This window comes from Lineus longissimus, chromosome 1 (assembly GCF_910592395.1).
Source record: "Lineus longissimus chromosome 1, tnLinLong1.2, whole genome shotgun sequence".
NCBI classification, from domain to species: Eukaryota; Metazoa; Nemertea; class Pilidiophora; order Heteronemertea; family Lineidae; genus Lineus; species Lineus longissimus.
Genome location: NC_088308.1, coordinates 23,264,356 through 23,285,704, shown reverse-complemented (window position 1 = coordinate 23,285,704; position 21,349 = coordinate 23,264,356). Strand labels below are relative to the sequence as shown.

The following is a 21,349-nucleotide window of genomic DNA, read 5'->3' as shown; positions in this document are numbered from 1 at the left end:
GTGATATTCTCAAAACAGTTTATTCTTACTTCGAACTGTCTGATTACACAAATAAAGAGTCAATTTCCGTTACTTCATACAATCGAAAGATACTGCTTAAACAGTGCCTTCTCCCAACCATCGGGAATCACTAGCTCACTTGATTGTGCTCTTCTAGCGATGTATCATTGAGTTTAATTAGGGAATGCTACCCATCGGGCCAGATAGTACGAATGTATCTTAGTCTAAGTACATGGCAAAGTTCTTGCTAATTTGCCACCAGGCGATAGTGTGGGGTGATATCATTTGGATTTTTGCCACCGACTAATGAGTAACATGATGTTGGAAGTGCTGCTGAAACAGTCTTCTGTATTAAACGTACGCAACTCTAACTGGAATTACCTCCAAAGAAAGGTTTTAACGTTTTTCAGGTGTATTACATTGTGGTGATATTCACCAATTTCTCAGTCATTTACTGGTTACCAGTATAGTGCTTCTCAGCAACGAACTGATAGTTTTTGGTATCAGTAAAAAAGTTATGAGTTGTGTCCCTGTAACGGGCCGGGTTACAGGTCTCAATAGAATTTCCGGAATCTGTTGAAAAAGGAGTGATTGTTCACCAGTGAGCAACACAAGAAGATTTCGGAGAGTCGTTTGAGGCCCGTAACCAGAAAAAAGCGTGAAAACTAACACACTGCATCCTTCATGGGATAAAGCTGCCAGATGTAAGATGCCAACTTTGCAAGCTGAATTAAATCTATAAACTGAAAGCTAAAGAAATATTGCAAGGCAATCCTACCTTCTCCGCCGTCTGCGATCCTTCTTTCGTTGTCGACGTTTTTCTTCAAAATTGCGCGCAAAGTCTTTATTCACAGATATTTTTGGCAATTCATATAATGAATCAGAATTTGTTTGAGTAGTTACTTCTATAAATTCATTAGGTTTTTTAGCCAATTTGGCATCATTAGAGTCTAATTCCTCCCGCAACGCGGAGGCTGTTTCGTATTCACTTTTACTTAAAGCTATATCACCTAAATATCCATCTGAAAAGAAAAAGAAGATACAGTGGTATTAAGATAAGATAGCAAATTTAATTTGATTGAAACCTGAAAAGACAATCTGTTGCTATTATGGGGATAGGGGACCTCAAAGTGTATAAAAATCAAAAGATGGTAGATCTGGTTCGTGTTCTAACCAACGGGTTCAGTTACGTACAGGTTACACTTCAAGGTGACATGGTGATCGTGCCTGAGAGGACCAAATCTTCTCCCTTGACTGTCGCTTTTCGTTAAGAGACGTTTTATTTGTCGACACAATTAGTTATGTTTACTGTTCTAGTCTTGAGCATCAGGTTCTGCCTCTTGACACTGATGTAGACTGGGACAAACACAGAAAGCCTTTCAAGACACGTTTCCACTGACACATACAGGTACTATTTACATTCCTGACCTACAATGGGCCTTACCACTGTTATTTTTTTACTGAGTATGCATGTATGTCATTATTGACGGAATGAAATTATCATTAACTCTTTCAAGAGAAATATAAATTCATCAGGTCAAAAGCACTGGTGAAAATGACGACGATGAAATACACGTCAAGTCATTCAGTGCAAAGCATTGGTGAGGACGGACGACGAAGAAATACGTTTCAAGTCATTCAGTGCAAAGCATTGGTAAGGACTGACGACGATGAAATACACGTCAAGTTATTCAGTTTAAAGCATTGGTAAGAACGGACGACGAATAAATACGTTTCAAGAACGGACGACGATGAAATACGTGTCGAGTCATTCAGCGGAAAGCATTGGAAAGGTAAGGACGGGCGACGATGAAACACGTGTCAAGTCATTCGGTGCAAAGCATTGGTAAGGACTGACGACGATGAAATACGTGTCAAGTCATTCAGTGCAAAGCATTGGTAAGGACGGGCGGCAATGAAATACGTGTCAAGTCATTCGGTGCAAAGCATTGGTAAGGACTGACGACGATGAAATACGTGTCAAGTCATTCAGTGCAAAGCATTGGTAAGGACGGGCGGCAATGAAATACGGGTCAATTCGTGAGAGGAGATATGATCGGACTATGACAGATTTGACTATGCCTGGGCAATAGATAGGTATGACAAAATCGTATTGATTGTTTGTCTGTTGGTCACATACAGATGAAACACATCGTTAAACGGTTTTTAACAAAATGCAATTCCATGGCCGCAGTCAAAATCCGTTTAGACACGGTTTATTGCTGATGGCCATTTGAAAGATAATTGTAGGTTACCCCTCACATCGCACACGGTCCAGTAACAACTGACAAATGATGTTCATGCTTAAACACCCGTGAAAGGTTTAATGCCACTACCCTGTTATCTCTACCCATCTCAAATAGAGATGATCACACTAACACTTAGCACAAAGAGAATAACTCATGTCGCAGCTTTTAGCTTTTAACTTCCTTGGCACAATCCAATAATAGGACATTGTATCACCATTAAGAAGGTTCTCTCGAAGTCCTAAAAGTGACCGCGATAACATATTATTGACCAGAGATGGTCATTTTAGCCGCTGGTCTGTTATTAAGCAGTTTGTCTCCTTTGAAGACCTGATTGGTGACCATTAAGCTAGTAGATTGCCTTCCCTCGTTTATATTTAGCATGACAATTGAATGAGTTTAAGATGGACAAAGGCTTTGACGAATCCAGTCTAGACCCTGTCATCTTTGATATCCTACTGTGGCACTCAGTTGGAAAGGATCGCACCGCCCCAGGAAATTAGCAGATCACTAACATGGCCACAAAATGACACGCTTCAGGGTTATATCCAATGCAAATGATACGGGACGTCAAATAACTAAAGTTCATTCGGCGGCATATGCAGCGCAGTTCTATTAGATGACCACAAAGCGCTCTTTCACCCGGGTCGGAATTTATCGCTTTTAATTCATATTAAGGTTCTGTTTAAAAAGGTTCCCTCATCCGAACGTAATGATGACAGTTTTACCAGGTTCACTGCTTTATTTTCTATGATCGGGTATCAGCGAACCTTCAAACTAATTAAACCAAGAATACATCTCACTAGAGTCTTAAGACGTAAAGGTCGTGTTGAACCTTTGCTTTTCTTGTAAGAGAAGAGGACACGCAGCACAAGCATGTTCCTGTTTGATTAAGGATCAACAAATTTAAATTCGGTCCTTATCATATCGGTAAGCATGTAGCCTAAGTATTTTAAACTCGCACTCGTGGCAAACATAGCTTTGGCTCCTGTTGCAGTGGCATGTTGAATTGACGGCAACTGAAGTCCATTACCGTGGTACAACCTTGGTAGTTTTGCGTTTTTGGATGACCTTTACTGTGGTTCGCTCTACGGTTAAACTATTGGGCTGTCATCTTAGTCCCTAAGGACGTTTGTTGATACCTGGACTAAGTCGAACACGCCTTCCGTAGTGTCCATATCATATCATCCTCGGGGGTCTCATACGAAGTGCAGGGAATCAAGTATCGTGACCTTTAACAGCATTTTATTGTAGCTCTCGTGCGCGATGTTCAGTCCAAAGGTGACAATTTGCACCTTGAACAGCAATAGGACAAAGGGACACCCTAAGGTACACTTCCGCAAGGCACGATCTCTAATGACTTCTTTATTGCTCGCTGAGTAACTTTAAGTTTTATGGTGTAATTATTGTGACCATATGTTACAGATTCATATCCAGGGTCACATCACAGTCAACGGATCACGACTCAGTGGAAACCTTTCCGTGTTTGATGGACCCCTTTGTCAGCAAGTCCAAGTATTGCCAGTACATACATACCAAATGTCATATAGTCAATGTTCGTTTCTTTAACGAAATGCTCGACTTACTTGTTCTTCTACTTTAGTTTCCCAGAACATTGGGCTTCAAAAAGCAATTGTAGATAAGAGCACAGCAAGACTATAGTTGGTCGTTTTTAGGAAGTCCCGCACCTGATGTCAACACTCAACTACTTCACATACACCCGTCAGATAGACAAGTATATGCATAAGTGCTCCTTGACGTGTTTTCTATGGTTGACGCTTTAAAGAACCAAGACACCTGCAGTTCCTGTGACCAAATCAAGAATACGCAAGGCATGATTTCGTGTGATATTTGCTAGGGAACAAGACCTTCCTTCCTTCCTAGTAGGTAGCTCAGCACCAACTGGGTATGTCCATCATCAGCATCATCAGCAACGATCGATGTTTCTCTTCAGACACAATAACTCATCAAATAAAAACAATTCACATCGATGTCAAGTGTATAGAGGGGTTCTTGTCGAGTCGAACATTTGCCTATGTGCTGCTAAACATGTTCTGGAAAAGGGCATAGCCATGGTTAGTGTTTCGTCCTCTCACAACCCGGTCTTGTACCCGTCCCTCTATTGAATTAGCAACCCCGACGAATATCGTGAATTTTCAACATTGGTTTTGGTCGATGCTTTCCCGTCCTATGGTGCTGGCAGTCCCGTGTATCCCACAAGTCACTCAAGCAGCCTGCAGCGAACCCTTACTTGCCATCTCAAGATAAAACCACTCAAGTAGGCTGATGAGTAGTGCCTCAGTCGTTGTCATAAGAGATGGTAGACTACATGCCGACACTATATCGTGTAAGGAAGACGAGAAACTTGTCCATAACATGGTGTAAGAGGACCTTCTTGACTACGTTTGATATCATGATGATCGTGCTTGAGGTACTAGTCACGTAGTTAAAGCTGGTATTGTGGTTGGTTAAATGCACCTTGGTTCCTGCACAGAGATACCGTTAATAATGAGTGCATAGTTGCTGTCAGCGAGCATTATGGTTATTAGAAGGAGGTTTGAGTGATGTCGAATCACCTTTGAAGGATGGTTGAGAAAGCATTGATAAACAAAGCTGATTGTACTATTCAGTACACACAGAGGATCGCATTTTATGATGCCCTATGAACGTACATGTATGGATTTAAAAAACGAAGAGTACTATAAAAGTGCCTGCACACTTACTGTGAAGGATGAGCAACGTCAGATTCTTGTTGAGAGAAACCTGTTCAAGATCCCATAATTCTTAGCAAAATCTGACAATGGTATGATTCTTGAGTTAATTTCTTCTTCTTTCTTTCTTCTTCTTTGTGCCTACCGCCGCACAGAATACCTTTGTGTTATACACATGTAGCAGATTTACCCATCCTCCCCAACATTATAATGTACACACATCTTAATGTACACTCTGAAAATAAAAGCATGTGCAAGTCATCAACTTGGCACTGATTCCATCCAACTAACCAAACGAGAAGAGAAAACGATGATAGAATAACAAGTGTAATAGACTAGGTGGACGTCTCTGCCTACCTCCCAGAGAGCTAGCCACCAAACTGATCTCTAATTCACTTCATCGATAACCCGAATGGTTATCATCTGGAGGCGTATACATGCATAGAATAACTGCCGTGATGGTAAAGTTCATCACTATTAAATCAGACATGACAGAACATATCTGAATTACAAAAAAGTACAGACTAAACAAAGTGAGTATGCCTGTGATCACGGTAATGGTGACTTCAAGGTTGACGTGGGTGAAGAGTCTGCTTCGGGGTTCTTCCCGCACGTAAACTGGGCGTAGGCGTAGTCTTTGAAGCTATGAGGATGTTGACAGAACTTCTGGGTGGGAACCAATCATGTGAGGACGATCTCGACTGGCTGGGGACAGAATCTACGTCGGCTTCGATCACTGCTTGAGATAACGTCTTCAATAATTGCTTGAGGTTACCAATCGAGCTACTTCAGAACTGAAAGCACCTGCAATAGGTTAGGGAGCGTGTCTGGAGAATTTGCTCCCTGGAGTGGGGGAGGCTGCACCTCTCAGCCCCGCACTGGTGCTCTTAGTTTATTGTGTGTATGAATTGGCGGTCAAAAGGTGAGTGTAGAGAGAAAATAATACGTCCCTCAGCTGGCTATCGAGTGACGAGTGGTCTCATCATCCACTTCAGGTGAAGGGCTAACTAACGCAAGGTGTTATAATGGCTCCTGATGGGCAGCTTTAATAATTAAAGGGTGAAAGACGGACTGCATGGCAGGATTGATGTTCAAAGCCGATGCACGAAGGACGACACGAGCAAATTTCTCATTGGTAGTGAATTAATAGTGGAGGCTTTGAGGTAAAAATTGTGACTCTGAGGTTTAAGAGCAACCCCACGCATAATTGTATCACAAAAATTATTATCAACATAACATTTGATACTGATCTTGAATGATCAAACAAGATGCTTTGGAAGATATCATATGAGAAAAAAACTGTGCCACTGACCTTACCTGCTTTTTATGCATTCTTTAGGTCAGGCTGTTGCAGACAGATATGAGACTCAACGGAGTGCATTTTATTGACGAAGTTGATTTGATGACGTGATGCATGCAGTCAGGGCCATTGCCATTTTAGAGAATGAAAAATTATGTGGGTTATGTCTGTGCCAATATGTGGTAGAGTCTACCCAATCATCAAACGCAGAAGATGAAAAAGAACAGAAGAGATGTGAAGGGTTTGAAACATAAATATCAAGACAGCTTGACATCTTGCTGAGCCCAGTGATGAATCGATGTATTATAAAAAGCGACAATATTCGTTTTTATATGGTTCATTTAACTCGTTATCTTTCACAAATAATCGTTTTTTTATTGTGAAGCTCGAGTTTACGAACACAATATACCTTTTCACAAGGTTATCATTTTCCCCTAAAAACGTTCTGTATCTTCGTTGGATCGGCAGTTTCTTTTCAATCACAGAAGATAAACAACGTGATTGGTAGACATAGCCAGCGGACGACTTTAAACGAGTCCGCTATAACCAAACTTTAGTTCATCAGTTTGGGCAAGGTAATCAGCACCCAACGAAGGAATGGGAACTGCATTACAAATACAGATGTGTAATCGGTATCGACTCAATCACAAGCGTTGGTTAGCTAGAGTACGGGAGATGTACAACAAGCTTGTTGACAATGATTTGGTTGAAGTAAAGCACTTTAAACTAATGGTTCTTGTCAACCTTGCCGCCATTTTAACGGGTACCAATATGTAGATCATTTTGAATGACGATGTGCCTTGACTGAAAATGTATGGGTACCAGTATGTAGATTGGGAGAGATCATTTTGAATAACGATGTGCCTGGACTGAGAATGTATGGGTACCAGTATGTAGATTGGGAGAGATCATTTTGAATGACGATGGGCCTGGACTGAGAATGTATGGGTACCAGTATGTAGATTGGGAGAGATCATTTTGAATGACGATGGGCCTGGACTGAGAATGTATGGGTACCAGTATGTAGATTGGGAGAGATCATTTCGGCTAACGATGTGCCTGGACTGAGAATGTATGGGTACCAGTATGTAGATTGGGAGAGATCATTTTGGCTGACGATGTGCCTGGACTGAGAATGTATGGGTACCAGTATGTAGATTGGGAGAGATCATTTTGGCTGACGATGTTCCTGGACTGAGAATGTATGGGTACCAATAATGTAGATTGGGAGAGATCATTTTGGCTGACGATGGGCCTGGACTGAGAATGTATGGGTACCCAGTATGTAGATTGGGAGAGATCATTTTGGCTGACGATGTTCCTGGACTGAGAATGTATGGGTACCAATATGTAGATTGGGAGAGATCATTTAGGCTGACGATGTTCCTGGACTGAGAATGTATTGTAAACTCATGGAAGTCGGCTACAGACTCGTGGATGGATGGATGGATGGACACTTAGGGAATTGTATTTCTGCCACTTAACTTGAACTGAAAAAGCGGTCATTGAATTATTCAGTACAAGTAGTTGTAAAGCGCCGCCAGGATGACATGCCTTGTCGAGTAAATGCAGGACATTTTACTCTGGCCTAGTTGAAAGCAAAAAAAGAATCTCGAGCTCAGTTTGAAGAAGAAAAGGAGTCGTTGAAAGTGAAAAGGGAGTACCCTGGCCTACTTTAAAGCAGAAAAAGAATACTCCAACCAAGATTTAAAAAAGGGCACATGTACTCTGTAGTCTAGTTTACAGTAAAAATCGAGTAAAAAGGGACTTACCAGCTTTGCAGGGGTCCATGAAGAGATCTGTGGATGTTTTTAACGGGTGTCCATCTTGGACTTGCCCATCATACGTGAAGGTCTCTGGTGGTCCACAATTTGCTGAGAATATAACACAAAATAACACCAGACTCCGCAGTGTGTTGTGAGCTATTAATTTTGATTCTATTACACTCATCGTTTTGCATCTCCCAGCCATTGTGGTAGTCTTGAATCGACAGGACTACTGTACGAAGAAGCCTTGGCCTTCCAATGAGAAAATTAGAAACTCTTGCGAACAATTTCCAACTCGGCACTAAAGACTTTGCATTTTCCTGGTGGGACGCTGTATTCCAGTAAAGATGGGTAAAGGCAATCAGCACGTACTGCGTCCATGCGATACCATGATTGCAGGGTGAATATCGGAATTACCAGGTGGGTCTGTGTATAACAGCACGTTTGAATACATATATCACAGGTTCAGCCGCCACGGAGCAGTGCGTCTGACTGCAGCTAGGTGCTCGATGAGCCAAGTGTCAACGACGGCGCACGGGCGACCAATGAGCGGCGTGCTTGAGGAAGGAATCGGGCACTGGCCACTTCATGAGCATGAATGGGAGTTGAGTGTCGGCACTGGTCTTGAGGACACTGGCATTTTCATTTTCCGCAGGCACTGCCCGGTCTCTAAATTGTTCCGTTATTGTATTCCTCTTGTATTTGACAAGCTATCAAAACAGTCCCGTTTCCGTCTTCAACAAAAGACTTCCGTCTTCAACAAAAGACAAGACAGTTATTTCACTTTTGATGACTTATGTGCCGAGCTGTATATAGGGCTTATAAGTATATCGTTGTTTGACCTTAGTTGGGCATATCATATATGAAAATGTTTATGATTATCGTAGCATATGCATAAGGAAATGCCTCAATGACCACATCAACTGAAAGAAACATTAAAGACTGGAGTTACTACGAATGTTGTGATCTTATGAATTTTGGAGAATGCTGGTGATGAGGCGCTGAAAATATCATCTAAAGATTCTGAATATAATACACTCACCATGCAATTACAGCAGCAGAAATAAGCTATTTTCACGAGGCCATCCTTCTAGGTCACAATGTATAATTGACACTGCGTCATACAAAGGGTGTGTCAGAATGAATGAACCATGCTCCGGAGCTGATAAAATTCCGGGGTAAAAATGTACAAAACAGTGGTCTTATACCCATCAGAGACTTATGCTAGGCCTGTGCAAGTCAAGTCCGTATACTATTCCGGTAGGCCTGAGTGTTTACACTGTTCGAGCTTATTATTTCACAACGAGCACAATGCATAGTAATTGACGCTTTTCAAGGAAATGTTTGCAGATAAGCACACGTGCTCCGCCCCTATTAAACACAATCTGACCACAAATCAAAGTTAGAAGTCGTGGATAATATCACTTTAGACTTTTGGGTAGACACAAAAGACTATATTTGGAGTTGATTTCTCAGATAATAGTGCCCGTTTCGACGCGAATGAGAATGATCAGAAGCGTTTTTGAAACTTTCCGGCCATTTCTCATATTCTTTGAGGTGTTCGTAGGGGATTAGAGTGATAAAGTCCAAACTTTTACCCCCGGACATGAAGGAACCGGGAACGTCAGATCTTATGTTACAGCTTTGACCCGAGAGTAATCACAGGGAAGTGCCTACCATCTACTCCACAAGCTGTGATCCGTGAATTTGGGATTTGAGATGTATCGTAAAAGTTCTGTGGCTGTTCGCCTTGTGATAATTGAACATTGTAATATTTATCTACTGTAGGCTATAGACCTAGCTAAACGATACTCAGCATCAATCATCATCACTATAAATGCATGAGCTTGAATTAAAGAATTGTAGTTAAATGTTTTAAACAAATTTCTTAGTGAAATAACAATATCATGACCGACAAACTAAACAGATATCGCCGTCTATACATGCAACGCAAAACTGGTCTCATTATTCATAGCTGGTTCAGAATGATCGAGCAAGGAGAAACGCGGTGCGATAATTAAATGCAACATCTCATGTTGCTTAATAGTTTTAAAGCGCTTTTCTTCTTTCAGTCATCGCCATTCGTCTTTCTTGCGCCAAAACCTAGGTATTTGCCTCATTTTATAGCATGGTGTAGAATTGGTATACGTATATCATCGGCAAATGACAAATAAGCCGTCATGTCCTACAGCTCAGCTAACTGCCCGTATTCAAAGCATGTGTTTGCATTCTGTACCATCATAACAAAAGAATATTGATCATGTGGGCCTGTGTATATCATTGGTCGATCATATAACGGAGCTGCTTGATATTGAATGTGCTGCATTGGTGTTTTCCTCCTGGGTCAGTTTAAACGAATTTATGTCCACTATCCTTAAGGGATCTAGACGGCCATCATATATGACATAAAGGTAAGTTGTCTAGGAGTACCAGTACAATCTGTATGCTCCCTCCATCTCTTGAAAAATCTCGTCGGGATACAGGTCTACTGAGATATCCCGAACTGTCTCTTAGCATGCATATGCCTACACCGATCGACTGCAGTGTGCACGTTGCCATACTGTGCAATGCTCAGCAAAAAAAAAACGCTGCTGCATCCATAGAGGGTATTCAAAGGCGGAGCCATATTTTTAGGGTGCTGTGGAGTGGCGATCCCCTTCCAGGAAAAATCTTTAAAATTGACCAGGAAAAGATATATCTTCCGAATTTTACCGTGAAGACCCGTGGTGTGTGATCCTCCATCTGGACTCATGGGGCAGTCCATTACGTCATCCTAATTGGATCACCTTATGGGTTAGGGTGAGGGACGAGGCCGATCCACTGCATCCGGAGTGTACTAGAAACCCTGCCTGGTACGCCTATGCGCATCGCTATAGGCTGACCTGTAGTCAATGATAAAATATTGTACATGTACTTTCTGAAAAAATTAGCAATAAACTAGGTTATTAAAGTAAATCATTCTCATTCTTTGCAGGATACCAAATAAAATGATTTGCATTGCAAGACTCATCAAGCGGTACTGTCACCGATGCACTAGGAGAACACACATATGCATTGAGCTACGGCCCAGAAGCAGACAGAAAGTGTACCGTGCACTCATTGTAACTACGCTTGGAATATTGTTGCTAATCCATTTTGGAGTATTTGATATTCTAATGGGGACATCGTTCAGCCAATTCAAATACCCCCTGAACATCGATTTGGTTAGTGTCGTTAAAGCAGTGAAACAACATAGAGAGATCGATGTAAAACCGATCAATGCATACTCTTTCTCCCATGTCATAGAAAACAGTGAAAGGTGTCATGACGACGAAAACGAAGACGTGTTTTTGTTGGCGGTGATCAAGTCTTCCATAGAACATTTCGAAAACAGGATGGCTATTCGGGAAACATGGGGTGGGCGAGGTGTGGTACAGGGAAGAGAACTCCGCAGCGTCTTTCTCCTTGGAGTCCGACCTTTAGACGGAAAGCACCTACAGAATAAAGTTATTGCAGAAAACCAACTATACGGTGATCTACTGCAAGATGACTTTCATGATCAGTACTTCAATAATACTTTGAAAACAATGATGGGGTTTAGGTGGGCCACCATTCATTGCAGAAATGCCAAATTCATCTTTTTTGTGGACGACGATTACTACGTGTCTATACAAAGTCTCGTAGAATATTTATTAAGTATTGGAGACAAGAAAAGGTTCCTAGCAGGGTATGTGTTCACAACCTCCTTGCCAAAAAGAAACCCGTACAGTAAATGGTACATTTCCCGTGAGGAGTATCCATTTTTCTTCTACCCTTCATACCCAACTGCAGGCGCCTACGTAGTGTCAATGGACGTGGCCGTCGATTTTGACATTGGTTTTCGATACACAAAATACCTGCGGTTTGATGATGTCTTCCTCGGGATAGTTGCTTGGAAATTACTAGTGACACCAGTGCACCATAGCGAGTTCTACTTTCTTTCTAAAGTTTACCCGATGTACAATCGCCGCATGATTGCCTCGCATGGTTACAGCGATGGAAATGAACTCAGAGACGTCTGGTGGAGGTCGAGGATGATCTAGACTTTTTTCTCGGTCTTCCGTTTTTGGTATGACAATCTGTATACACGTAGTTTTACCAAATTTTTTATGCAGCAAATGTTTTATTAAATAAAGGTGTTTATTTCATGGAACTTTTAGCGTCAACTTGTAACTGCGACTGATTTGAACTTCAAATCAAGAACCGACCTTGCCAAGCAGATATTTGGAAAATCATTTCGTATTAGGCATCAGCCTTTGTTGTGTCCATAACCCTTGATGAGAGAGGTTACTCTTACAGGATGGTACAAAATTATCTTTAAGACTTGATTTACGCGAAAAAAATCAAGTACCTCAGGCAACAAGCCACCTGGCCAACCACTCACTCGACTGAAATGTAATACATGAAGCGGAGCGACCTTCAAGCATGATGCCACGTGTTACTTTATTCCTTATGGCACTTTCACAATTGTACTAGTCGGGCAGTGTGGGGTAATATGGACCATGGGAAGCTAGTTACTCGATCTGAATGCATACTTTGATACGTACATCATCGCATATTGTGTCAGAGGCAAATTGGAAAACTTTTAGTCTCTAGTTTCCAATTAGCAACGTACTGCACCTTTAGCCATTCCTGTAAAAGCCATTAAAGTTTATTGTTACCGAATCAACGAATGAAATGTTATATTGAGTGGACCACGCGTTGAGATCTTCCATTCTTCAAGAAACAAGCCAATGATGAGAAGCTTGATTTTTCTGATTGTCGCCGCAGTTTCAGGTTTGTACAACGCATCTGAAGTATCACCAGTTTAACATGAATATCTTTCAACGTCAAAAGATTTCGCTGGAAACATTAACTGACGAAATGACACGAAAAATGATAATGAAATGATGTAAAAATCATGCCCGACGTCCTTGCAACATCATCCGCCTGAGGTTCGAAACCAAAATTACAACGGCACTGTGGTCCATTGAGCATCAACAGCTACATGTAGCCTGCCCGGTCAAGATTTGAAATGCCTTTTTTATAGCAAGAATATTGTTGTATACTCAAGTGGTGGGTCGAATCGTGACCATTTCCGAGCATAAATTAAGACACGAGAAGCCTGCCGAGTGGATTAACGCAAGCAAACACATGCAGTTTTTCTCATATTTTCATGATCTGTTGACAGTGATGTACACTGAAGCCTTTTACGGCGGAGGTGGCTATGGAAACAAGGCTTACGGGAACAGCCAGGGCAGTAGTGCGTACGGCGGCAGCCAGAGCAATGGTGCGTACGGCAGCACCAACAGCCGCAGTGCGTACGGCAGCAGTGGGAGTAGCTACGGAAACAACGGGCACGGAAGCAGCGGGTCCACACGCAGGCACCATCACCGGGTCAACAGAAATGCCATTGTTGCAGGTAAAGGACATATTTTTATTGTTCCTCGATGTATTTTCACATTCGCTAGTCACAACTCGTGTTCACTGGTCTGGTTTCGGTTTTTCCTTTCGATGACTTTAGGTATAAAGACAAGAGATGCTTTCGCAACCCCTCTCTTGGTTTTGACAGTAACTTTACTTATGTTATTTACTCAGTCTTGCGAGCCATTTTGTTGGACTAGAATCACAAGAAATTTACAAAGAGCCAGACCAAATACCCAGGAAATGCCGGATGAAACTCCTTTTTTCTTAAATCTTGTGAAAACGTCTGATGTTGGTAGGAAATGATGATAGTTTTTTTTAATGGTGATTTTATTCGTTATTGTAGCACTCTAATTTAATAAATATTATTATTATTTTATTTTATTTTTTTGTTCAATTTCAGCTGCCAAGAAATGCCACGCACTGCGACGTAAGCATTTATATACTCGTATTCATATAGTAAGAAATGCCTTAATGCATGAGATGAGCACGCTGTTTCTCAGAATGCGCCGCCGTTCAATTGTCACTGAAGGAAAGTAAAGATTAAAATAAGCAAAAGAGCTACATTTGAAAATTGCCAGTGTTTTAACTCAACTGACATGACTGATTTTCAGTTGGGTCGGTCGGTCTGATTGCGGGGTCGTCGGTGTGATGCACGGAAAAGGTTGTCGGCACTTTTGGGCAGATGTACTGGCCGGCTGAGATACCTGCATGGGACATTATTATTGATCCTATTATAACATTGCTTTCAGTGAAGAAGATGAGTTATGGTTCCCTGACTGACGAAGAAGAAGCTACCCTTAGCGGTTCACAATGTGCAAATATGTTGTTACTTGTAGATTGTAAGTCAGAAATGCACTTTTTTTATCTGATTCAATACAGCGCTATCTCTGGAAACGACATGATCATGTAGTATATTTAAAGGAAAAAAAGTGAAAAAAAGACCTACATGTTATTTCGGACATGATGATGTCTCTTCATTTTGAGCAGAAAAAGAATCAAAATATCAGAAATATTTACCCATTCCATATTCGATATTTCTTGAGTATTATGTGTCTTCTGCAAGAAGCATTTTGCTGTGGGGCGTTTGTTGTTTACACTTCATGTCTTCATCAAACACAATAATCATGAGAACATGTCTCTAGAACGTCTGGCTAAAATATTTCTCTTATTAACAGATGAACGATGCAAGAATATAGGTAAGTATGATAGACCTATACATCGTGGAATGATTTACTAAATTGGCTTTACCACTCACAGCATTACCTTGATATCAGAATTAATTTTTCCAGCTGTAGTATGCCGCTGCTAAATTTGGTAGACTACATGTACGTATCAAGACCAAACACCGAAATAAACCCAACTATACAGTAACTACATGTACGTGTAAATGTGCCAGTTTTTCTTGCCTTCCAGCAAAGAAGCTCGAAAGTGGGCAAACGATAGCAGACCTTGACCTGAAGTTGAAGCCAAAATGCCGAGATATCGTAACAAAAGGTAGGTAGTTTATTTCACCATGCTTGACTCAACAAGTGCTCTATGAGACGCAGTTATTTGGTTTATGGTCACAGTCAAAGCTTAGAGTAACTAACCTAAAGGCTTTGGGTTGGTTACTCTGAGGTCAAAGCGAGTTATGGGCTGATGAGTTGTTCGGCATCTTAATTTATTCTAATTCTAACTAGTATTTCACTTACGGTACGCCTTCTCATTTTTGTAATTTGTTTTCAGTACAATCGATGTTGTCTAGGCATAGACACGGACACGGACATCATAGGCCTACACAAGGAGGAAAGTTTACGCGAGAACAAGGTAAGTTGAGTATCACCATCCTCGAAAAGCCAGAGTCAGTCGTACACCCCCTCGCACGTTAAGGTGGATAAGCTCGGTCGTTAGTGCCGAGTGTTGGCCTGAAGTTCAGGATGGAGTATCACAGGATGCAGATAAAACTGTTGTTCACCCTTGGCAGGTTAATATGGCCTGAAATCGCCTTTTCGACACATCGATGGGGATGTTAATTCATAAATCGATCTAAAATAACATTCAAAGGAAAATCAAAGTGTGTAATGTCACATCAATTTTATTTTCACAGTTCGAAGCTGCTTGAAGTTGCGTAAGTGAATTCTTATATACTGTGTTGGACAGCGCCACCTTTAGAATATTTTGACAGTAAAATTGCCAGATTTTCAAGAAAAGTCTTCTAGATTTTGTATTTGTTGCACTAAAAAAGTGGAACACGAAATGTGTTTTAACCTGCAAACTTCATGCCGAGCTATCGGTGTTTTGCGTCGTTGATCACTCCCTGATGCAGTACATGTACACTCTGAAAAATAAAGGTTTTGAGCTCTTACGGCCAACAAAAATATGCGCCCCGCAGAGGTTTTCCGTGAAATGAAAAACCTCTTTATGGTTTTTTACTTCGCTGAAAAATATCCACGGGGTGCATATCTGTGTTGGCTCAAAAAATCGTTAAATGTTTTTTAAAGCTTAAAATTTTTCTGGGAATACTCATACCATGAATGAAAAAGCCGAGAGTAGTCTTTATTCATTTTCGACCAAACTCATGGTGAACCATTATATATCTTAAAACACTGCAGAAAGGAATTACCAACAGCACATTCCCTTAACCGAAGAGGATAGACAGATCATTCCAATGTGCAAGAAACTGTTCAATGAGCGTAAGTATCCTTTCGCTCGGCGAGTCTTTCACCATTTTACTGGAATGAAGATGTAGATGCACACCTACAAGACTATATTGTTGACTCGAACATTTGTTAGTAGTTCGCATATGGTGCATTGCCGATTACTATCGAGATATTTGTGGAACGTTAACAATTTACAGAATCCCGCAATAGGTACTGAGTTGAAGCTTGATGAGGATGCTCTATATCACCGTTACAATAGACTTATAAGGACTTGATTTTATAGCCCCTGCAAAAAAGGATTATTGCTCCTACCAGTAGTCTTTTTTCTTTAACCCAAGAAGAAAAGGATATGCGTATAGTGTCCAAAGCTAAAGGTGCTAATATTTATCATTGCAGGTAATCGGGTGACGTGCAAAATAATTGGTAACCATCATAAGAAACGATGTGCCCTAATACCTCAGTTACACAATTATGCTATTAAAACAAGAAGTTATCTCAAAGCTAACGGCACTTCACGTTATATATTTTCAAAGTACATGTATACATGTATAACGTGGCTTTGTACGACATGTAGCTTTATTAACGTTTGATCTTTGGCGGTAATTTCTGGCTTTATACGTAGCTTGAAATGAGCCATCTCGGTCGGATTGTGTCATGTTTCCTCAACTTCGTGGCATATTTGCAGCCAATACATGTAAGTCGATCATTTGCCCTGGGATCCTTCGCCAGTGCCTATATTCTACAAATTTGAATCCTGGGTTTCGTTGGCCTCTGTCACTGATTCTTGTTAGGCAGAATATGAAACGGCGACTTCTTTCTCACTGTTCTATCACTGCATATACTTTTACAGCAAAAGCGAGAGCCCAAAGAAAACGTGTCCCAGCGAAGTATAATCGGTTGGAAAGGGAGTGTCCACGAATTCTACATGGTAAGCCCAGGCACATGTTCTGGTACATTATCGACTCAAAAACATCTGATCAGGGATAGTCATTGTATGCTCCCTGGAGTCTGCTGTGGTCGATGAAACGAGGGGTCGACCACGCTCATTTGTGCAATGCGGCATATTTATCAAGGGCACATGTACATGTATCAAGGCTCTTAAACGGAGGCATACATGTATTCTGCACTAATTTGACTAGGTCAACTTAGTAAACTTAGTCTTCTAATATTTTGGTTTTATTGTTTCATAAAGCGAGTCAGCGGAGTCAAGAAGGTGGAACCAGCAACAGCCAAGGTGATCAGTTTTCAAGTACATCAAGTACATACAGTCACGAAGGGCACAGCACGAACATTGCGCATTTCTATCACACCCTCGTTTTTCAAAGGGATTTTTAAATGATGTCATTGAAAACTTTCAGTGATTAAACTGCGGTCCGTGTCAGTTTTCCTATTAACAAAAGTATATGGTAATGTGACATCCATTCCATCGTGTCAGTTTCACTAGATTATTTGTATGGTAAAGCATGGGTAATGTGACATCCATTCATTACAATCGGGTCAGTTTCACTAGATTATTCGTACGGTAAAGCATGGGTAAATTGACATCCATTCCATCGTGTCAGTTTCACTAGATTATTCGTATGGTAAAGCATGGGTAATGTGACATCCATTCCATCGTGTCAGTTTCACTAGATTATTTGTATGGTAAAGCATGGGTAATGTGACATCCATTCCATCGTGTCAGTTTCACTAGATTATTCGTATGGTGAAGCATGGGTAATGTGACATCCATTCAAAAGCGAGGGCATAGTTTGGGGACCGCCCACATTTTATGTGAAGATTGTGCATGAATTCGTCAATTATGCCTCAATAGAATAATTTTGTGTTTCTAGGTGCATACGGCTCTCAGTCTTCAAGCTACAACAGAAACAGTGACGGAGGTGGGTCAAACCGTTCCGGTTGTGGTGTCCAAGGCACTGGTGTCTAAATTGAATTGGTGGTCCAATAAAAATATGTCGAGTCTAACATGAATTCAGAGTTCCACCACGGAGTATTATACATGTACTTATATTAGGTCCGTGGTGCTATAGATTCAGCAGTTTGTGAGCCGGACTTGATGCGTCGTGTCAGGTCTAATAGTCCTAAAAGTAGACACTTTTCTCTCAAAAAACGACAAGTTGATTAAAATTGTGGTCTTACGATTTCCCCAAACCCATTGCATGTATACATGTAAGGTGACTATTGGATTTGATAGTTAAATACATGTATTTCGCTATTTGCTCGTCCTGTATTACAATTTTGTATTTTCTAATCAGGATATCGTTCGTCGAGTAACTATGGAACGAAGAGCGCCTACGGCGGAGCTTCAACTAAGGGTAGTTATGGTAAGCTTTCTACTGCATCCTCTGGTTCGTTCATCTTGGAACATGGAATATCGTGGACTAAGTGAACGATGTTTAATCGTCATTTCGTCATCTTTATTAAGTTCTTGAACCGGGAGAGGTGGGATATCTTTTTTAAACGTGTTCATCACCAAATTTTGGCAAGTCCGAAGCATTTAAATTCCTATTTTGAAGAAATGTAACATATTTTCCAATAATAATGAAAAGAAATTGAAAGTATTATTAACATCAAATCTCAATTATCCCAGAGGGAGATGCCTGCATTTGTGAGAACGAAATGTTTGTAGGATTTCGACAAAATTTATCGTTCCATCCGTACCTTTCGAAACTCGCCAGGTTTGGTGAATTTCCCTGTTTGAGTGGATGAACTATATGGCGACGTACATGACCGAACGAACTATCGGAGACGGGCTCGATTCAACTGTTGCATCTAATTCATACCTCTCCATTGATACAGGACAAAAGACGAGACATGCATGGAATCCAAGAAAGAACTTGCGCAGTAAGGCAGGCCAGTAGTTAGATTTTTGGTGTGTGTGTGTGTGGGGGGGGGGGGGGGGGTGCAAAAGGCTCTCGGGGTTGGCAAAAAGGCTCTTTGAAAATCTTCGAACAGGATTGATGGAACAAGAAGCGGTGACAGGGAGATCGGCCGCTATTCTCCAAGGTGTGTCTCGCATTGTTCAACTTTCCTTCAGTCTTCTCTGGGGACTTGACTGTGTGCTTAAAGTAACTCTTATTAATGTGCGAGGTGCATTGGCTTGATTTCAACCAGTAACTAGTTTGAGGATGTGACCCTGTCCTATATTATGTAAAGTGTACGTCGATACGATTTGTAAAGGAACCGGTATGCATCATAATAGTTCAGTTTCTCTCTTTTAGTGTGCTCCACCGGGTATAAGATGAACACTACAGAAAAGATGAAGTCGAACGCCATGTTTAACAAATGTATCTTGAAGACTAAAATTACGACTGGCGAGGCATGTGCCAGCGCGTGCTTGAAGTGTTCGCGTTGCAATACAGCAACGTTCATCTCCCAAGCAAACATATGCCTCGCCTGTAAAGTGTACAGGATCCCAGGCGCAAAAACTGGTCCAGAGCTCGCCCCCTGTCCGATATGCACTGTCTACCAAAAGGCGTGCAAAGGTAAGGCGTTGTAAACAAGAGGGCGTTTTAAAAATAGATAAGGTGTGGGCGCTGCGCACAACCATCGGAAACAACTGAAGTGAACGACGAACCAAATACAAAGAAGTGTACATTTGTAGCCTTTTGAAAACTACAGATATGCCAATACATGTAGATGTATACGATTGTCGTTGTCACAGAAAAGCGTAAAACTTGTGAAGATTGAGCATACTTTACTGACTCAAGGTAAAGCAAGTCCTCATCTGACTGCAAGTATGCACCAGCGTTGTATATTCGAAGCTCATTTCCTATATATTCCCGTAGCCTTGTACATTGTAACGCACCCTCGTTGAAACTTTGTAAAGCAGCGTCCCTTGTAATTTGACAACGTCATTTATACCTTTCAGCCGAGAAGAACCCGTTCCTTACACCTAAGAAGAACCCGTTCCTTAAATCTGAGATGAAGAGAGGCACATAGATGAAGGACATCTTCCCCTGCTTCGTCGGAAAGAATCGGGAGAATCGAAACTCCTACGTACTCACGCGTTCTTCATTTCCTGTTGTGCCTCTCCTTCGTCGGCAACAGCTAAATCCTTTCATTGGACTTTATATTTGTCATGTGAACAACATGTTTTAGCGACAGCCCCGAATTGATCTTTCTTTTCAAAATTCAAATCTAGTATCAGAGAATGGGTTGAAAATAGCTCCTTTTTCTTTCATTGATATGTAAGGTTGACATATATATGTAGAGGTGTGCACAATGCTGTCACGCGGCGGCTGTCGGATGATATCTAATGACTGAAAATAAAGCACTTCCATACAGATAAATCGGATGTTGTTTCCTGTTTGTTGCTGGACAAGTGGTCAAAACAAGTAGTCCTGGCGATGGTGATACCACAAGGACAGTTTAGTTTTGATTGCCTAAAGTAATCAATGAGGACGGCGATCGTCCAATCCGCGCATCTACTACATGTATGGTTGTCCAAAGCGACGCCGCACATTTTGATCTGGGAGAGCAAAGTCCGTTTAAAGAGCTAGGGTGCCTGTTATTAAGTTGGGGCTTGGACCTTTTGGGCTAAGACGTGGTGTTTAGGTTATGTTCACGTTCTATCCTAAGAGGTACCATTCCCTGTCGATACGTCGATTGATACCGTGCAGTCACATTAAACCGACTACCATTGTTCTGAACGAAGCGGGCGTTGCTAACCTATAGCCACACTAGAACAGTATCCTCGAGCTCTTGGCTGGTCCTCCGGGTTAGTTGCATGCTACTCCCCTTGGACACGTTACTGGGCTCAATGAAAGGTGTGTGGTTCAGGACGTCTAGTTAGGGGTTGTGAGCAGGGATAACACCTCTGCAAGAAACCAAAATACAGTGGAACCTCCCCTAGCGGACACCTCTCTATTAAGGACAACCTCTCTATTAAGGACACTACTTTTGTTCCCAAAGTGGTTGTTTCCATTCAATTTGACCTCTCTAATCCGGACACCTCTCTATTAAGGACAGCACTTGTCAGTCCCGAAGGTGTCCTTAATAGTACATGTAAAACCATCTTTCTGGGAGATGGATGCATGTCGACGGGGACTAATACAGATTTTGAGAAATTCCCATGGCAGGAGGAAGTGGAGAGATCTTGTTGTCGACCCATGCTCCACTTGGATTAACAAGGTTTTAGTCAAATAAAAACGTAATAGTGCATCGGGTGGGCCACAAAAAAACGGGTACACTGCCAAATATGGAATTGTGCAAATGATGTCTCTAGATGTGCAGTGTCCAAATATCAAAACAATACTCTCGT

The 21,349-nt window shown here is 41.4% G+C and overlaps 3 protein-coding genes across 3 annotated transcripts in view; 2 read left to right on the top strand and 1 right to left on the bottom strand.

Annotated features, from left to right (window-relative positions):
- LOC135493031 (tolloid-like protein 1) overlaps nt 1-9,144 on the bottom strand; it is a 32,462-nt gene extending 23,318 nt beyond the window's left edge. Inside the window, exons 1-3 of the mRNA XM_064779800.1 lie at nt 9,066-9,144; nt 8,030-8,946; nt 779-1,022 (exon numbers count right to left, since the gene is read on the bottom strand). Coding sequence (XP_064635870.1) covers nt 779-1,022; nt 8,030-8,228 — 443 coding nt within the window. The 5' untranslated portion in view covers nt 8,229-8,946; nt 9,066-9,144. The remainder of the gene's footprint in view (nt 1-778; nt 1,023-8,029; nt 8,947-9,065) is intronic.
- A 1,188-nt stretch (nt 9,145-10,332) lies between these two features.
- Nucleotides 10,333-12,088, top strand: LOC135498632 (beta-1,3-galactosyltransferase brn-like). Its single transcript, XM_064789041.1, has 2 exons — nt 10,333-10,434; nt 10,998-12,088. The coding sequence occupies exon 2, from the start codon at nt 11,011-11,013 to the stop codon at nt 12,082-12,084; it is 1,074 nt and encodes a 357-aa protein (XP_064645111.1). The 5' UTR covers nt 10,333-10,434; nt 10,998-11,010; the 3' UTR covers nt 12,085-12,088.
- Nucleotides 12,089-12,736: 648 nt separating this feature from the next.
- Nucleotides 12,737-20,378, top strand: LOC135498572 (uncharacterized). Its single transcript, XM_064788912.1, has 17 exons — nt 12,737-12,817; nt 13,212-13,442; nt 13,848-13,874; nt 14,197-14,286; nt 14,623-14,643; nt 14,861-14,941; nt 15,173-15,253; nt 15,534-15,554; nt 16,039-16,119; nt 16,483-16,509; nt 16,937-17,014; nt 17,279-17,320; nt 17,919-17,966; nt 18,342-18,410; nt 18,886-18,930; nt 19,308-19,571; nt 19,958-20,378. Exons 1-17 carry the CDS (start codon nt 12,775-12,777, stop codon nt 20,026-20,028), a joined length of 1,320 nt encoding a protein of 439 aa, XP_064644982.1. The 5' UTR covers nt 12,737-12,774; the 3' UTR covers nt 20,029-20,378.
- The last annotated feature ends 971 nt before the right edge of the window (nt 20,379-21,349 follow it).

Excerpts from the sequence above, each read along its gene's own strand:
- LOC135498632 (XM_064789041.1), top strand. The coding sequence starts at position 11,011 with ATGATTTGCATTGCAAGACTCATCAAGCGGTACTGTCACCGATGCACT.
- LOC135498572 (XM_064788912.1), top strand. The coding sequence starts at position 12,775 with ATGATGAGAAGCTTGATTTTTCTGATTGTCGCCGCAGTTTCAG. Across the intron at positions 14,287-14,622 it reads TATGTTGTTACTTGTAGATT|ATGAACGATGCAAGAATATA; the intron begins GTAAGTCAGAAA and ends TCTTATTAACAG. Across the intron at positions 15,254-15,533 it reads AAAGTTTACGCGAGAACAAG|TTCGAAGCTGCTTGAAGTTG; the intron begins GTAAGTTGAGTA and ends TTATTTTCACAG.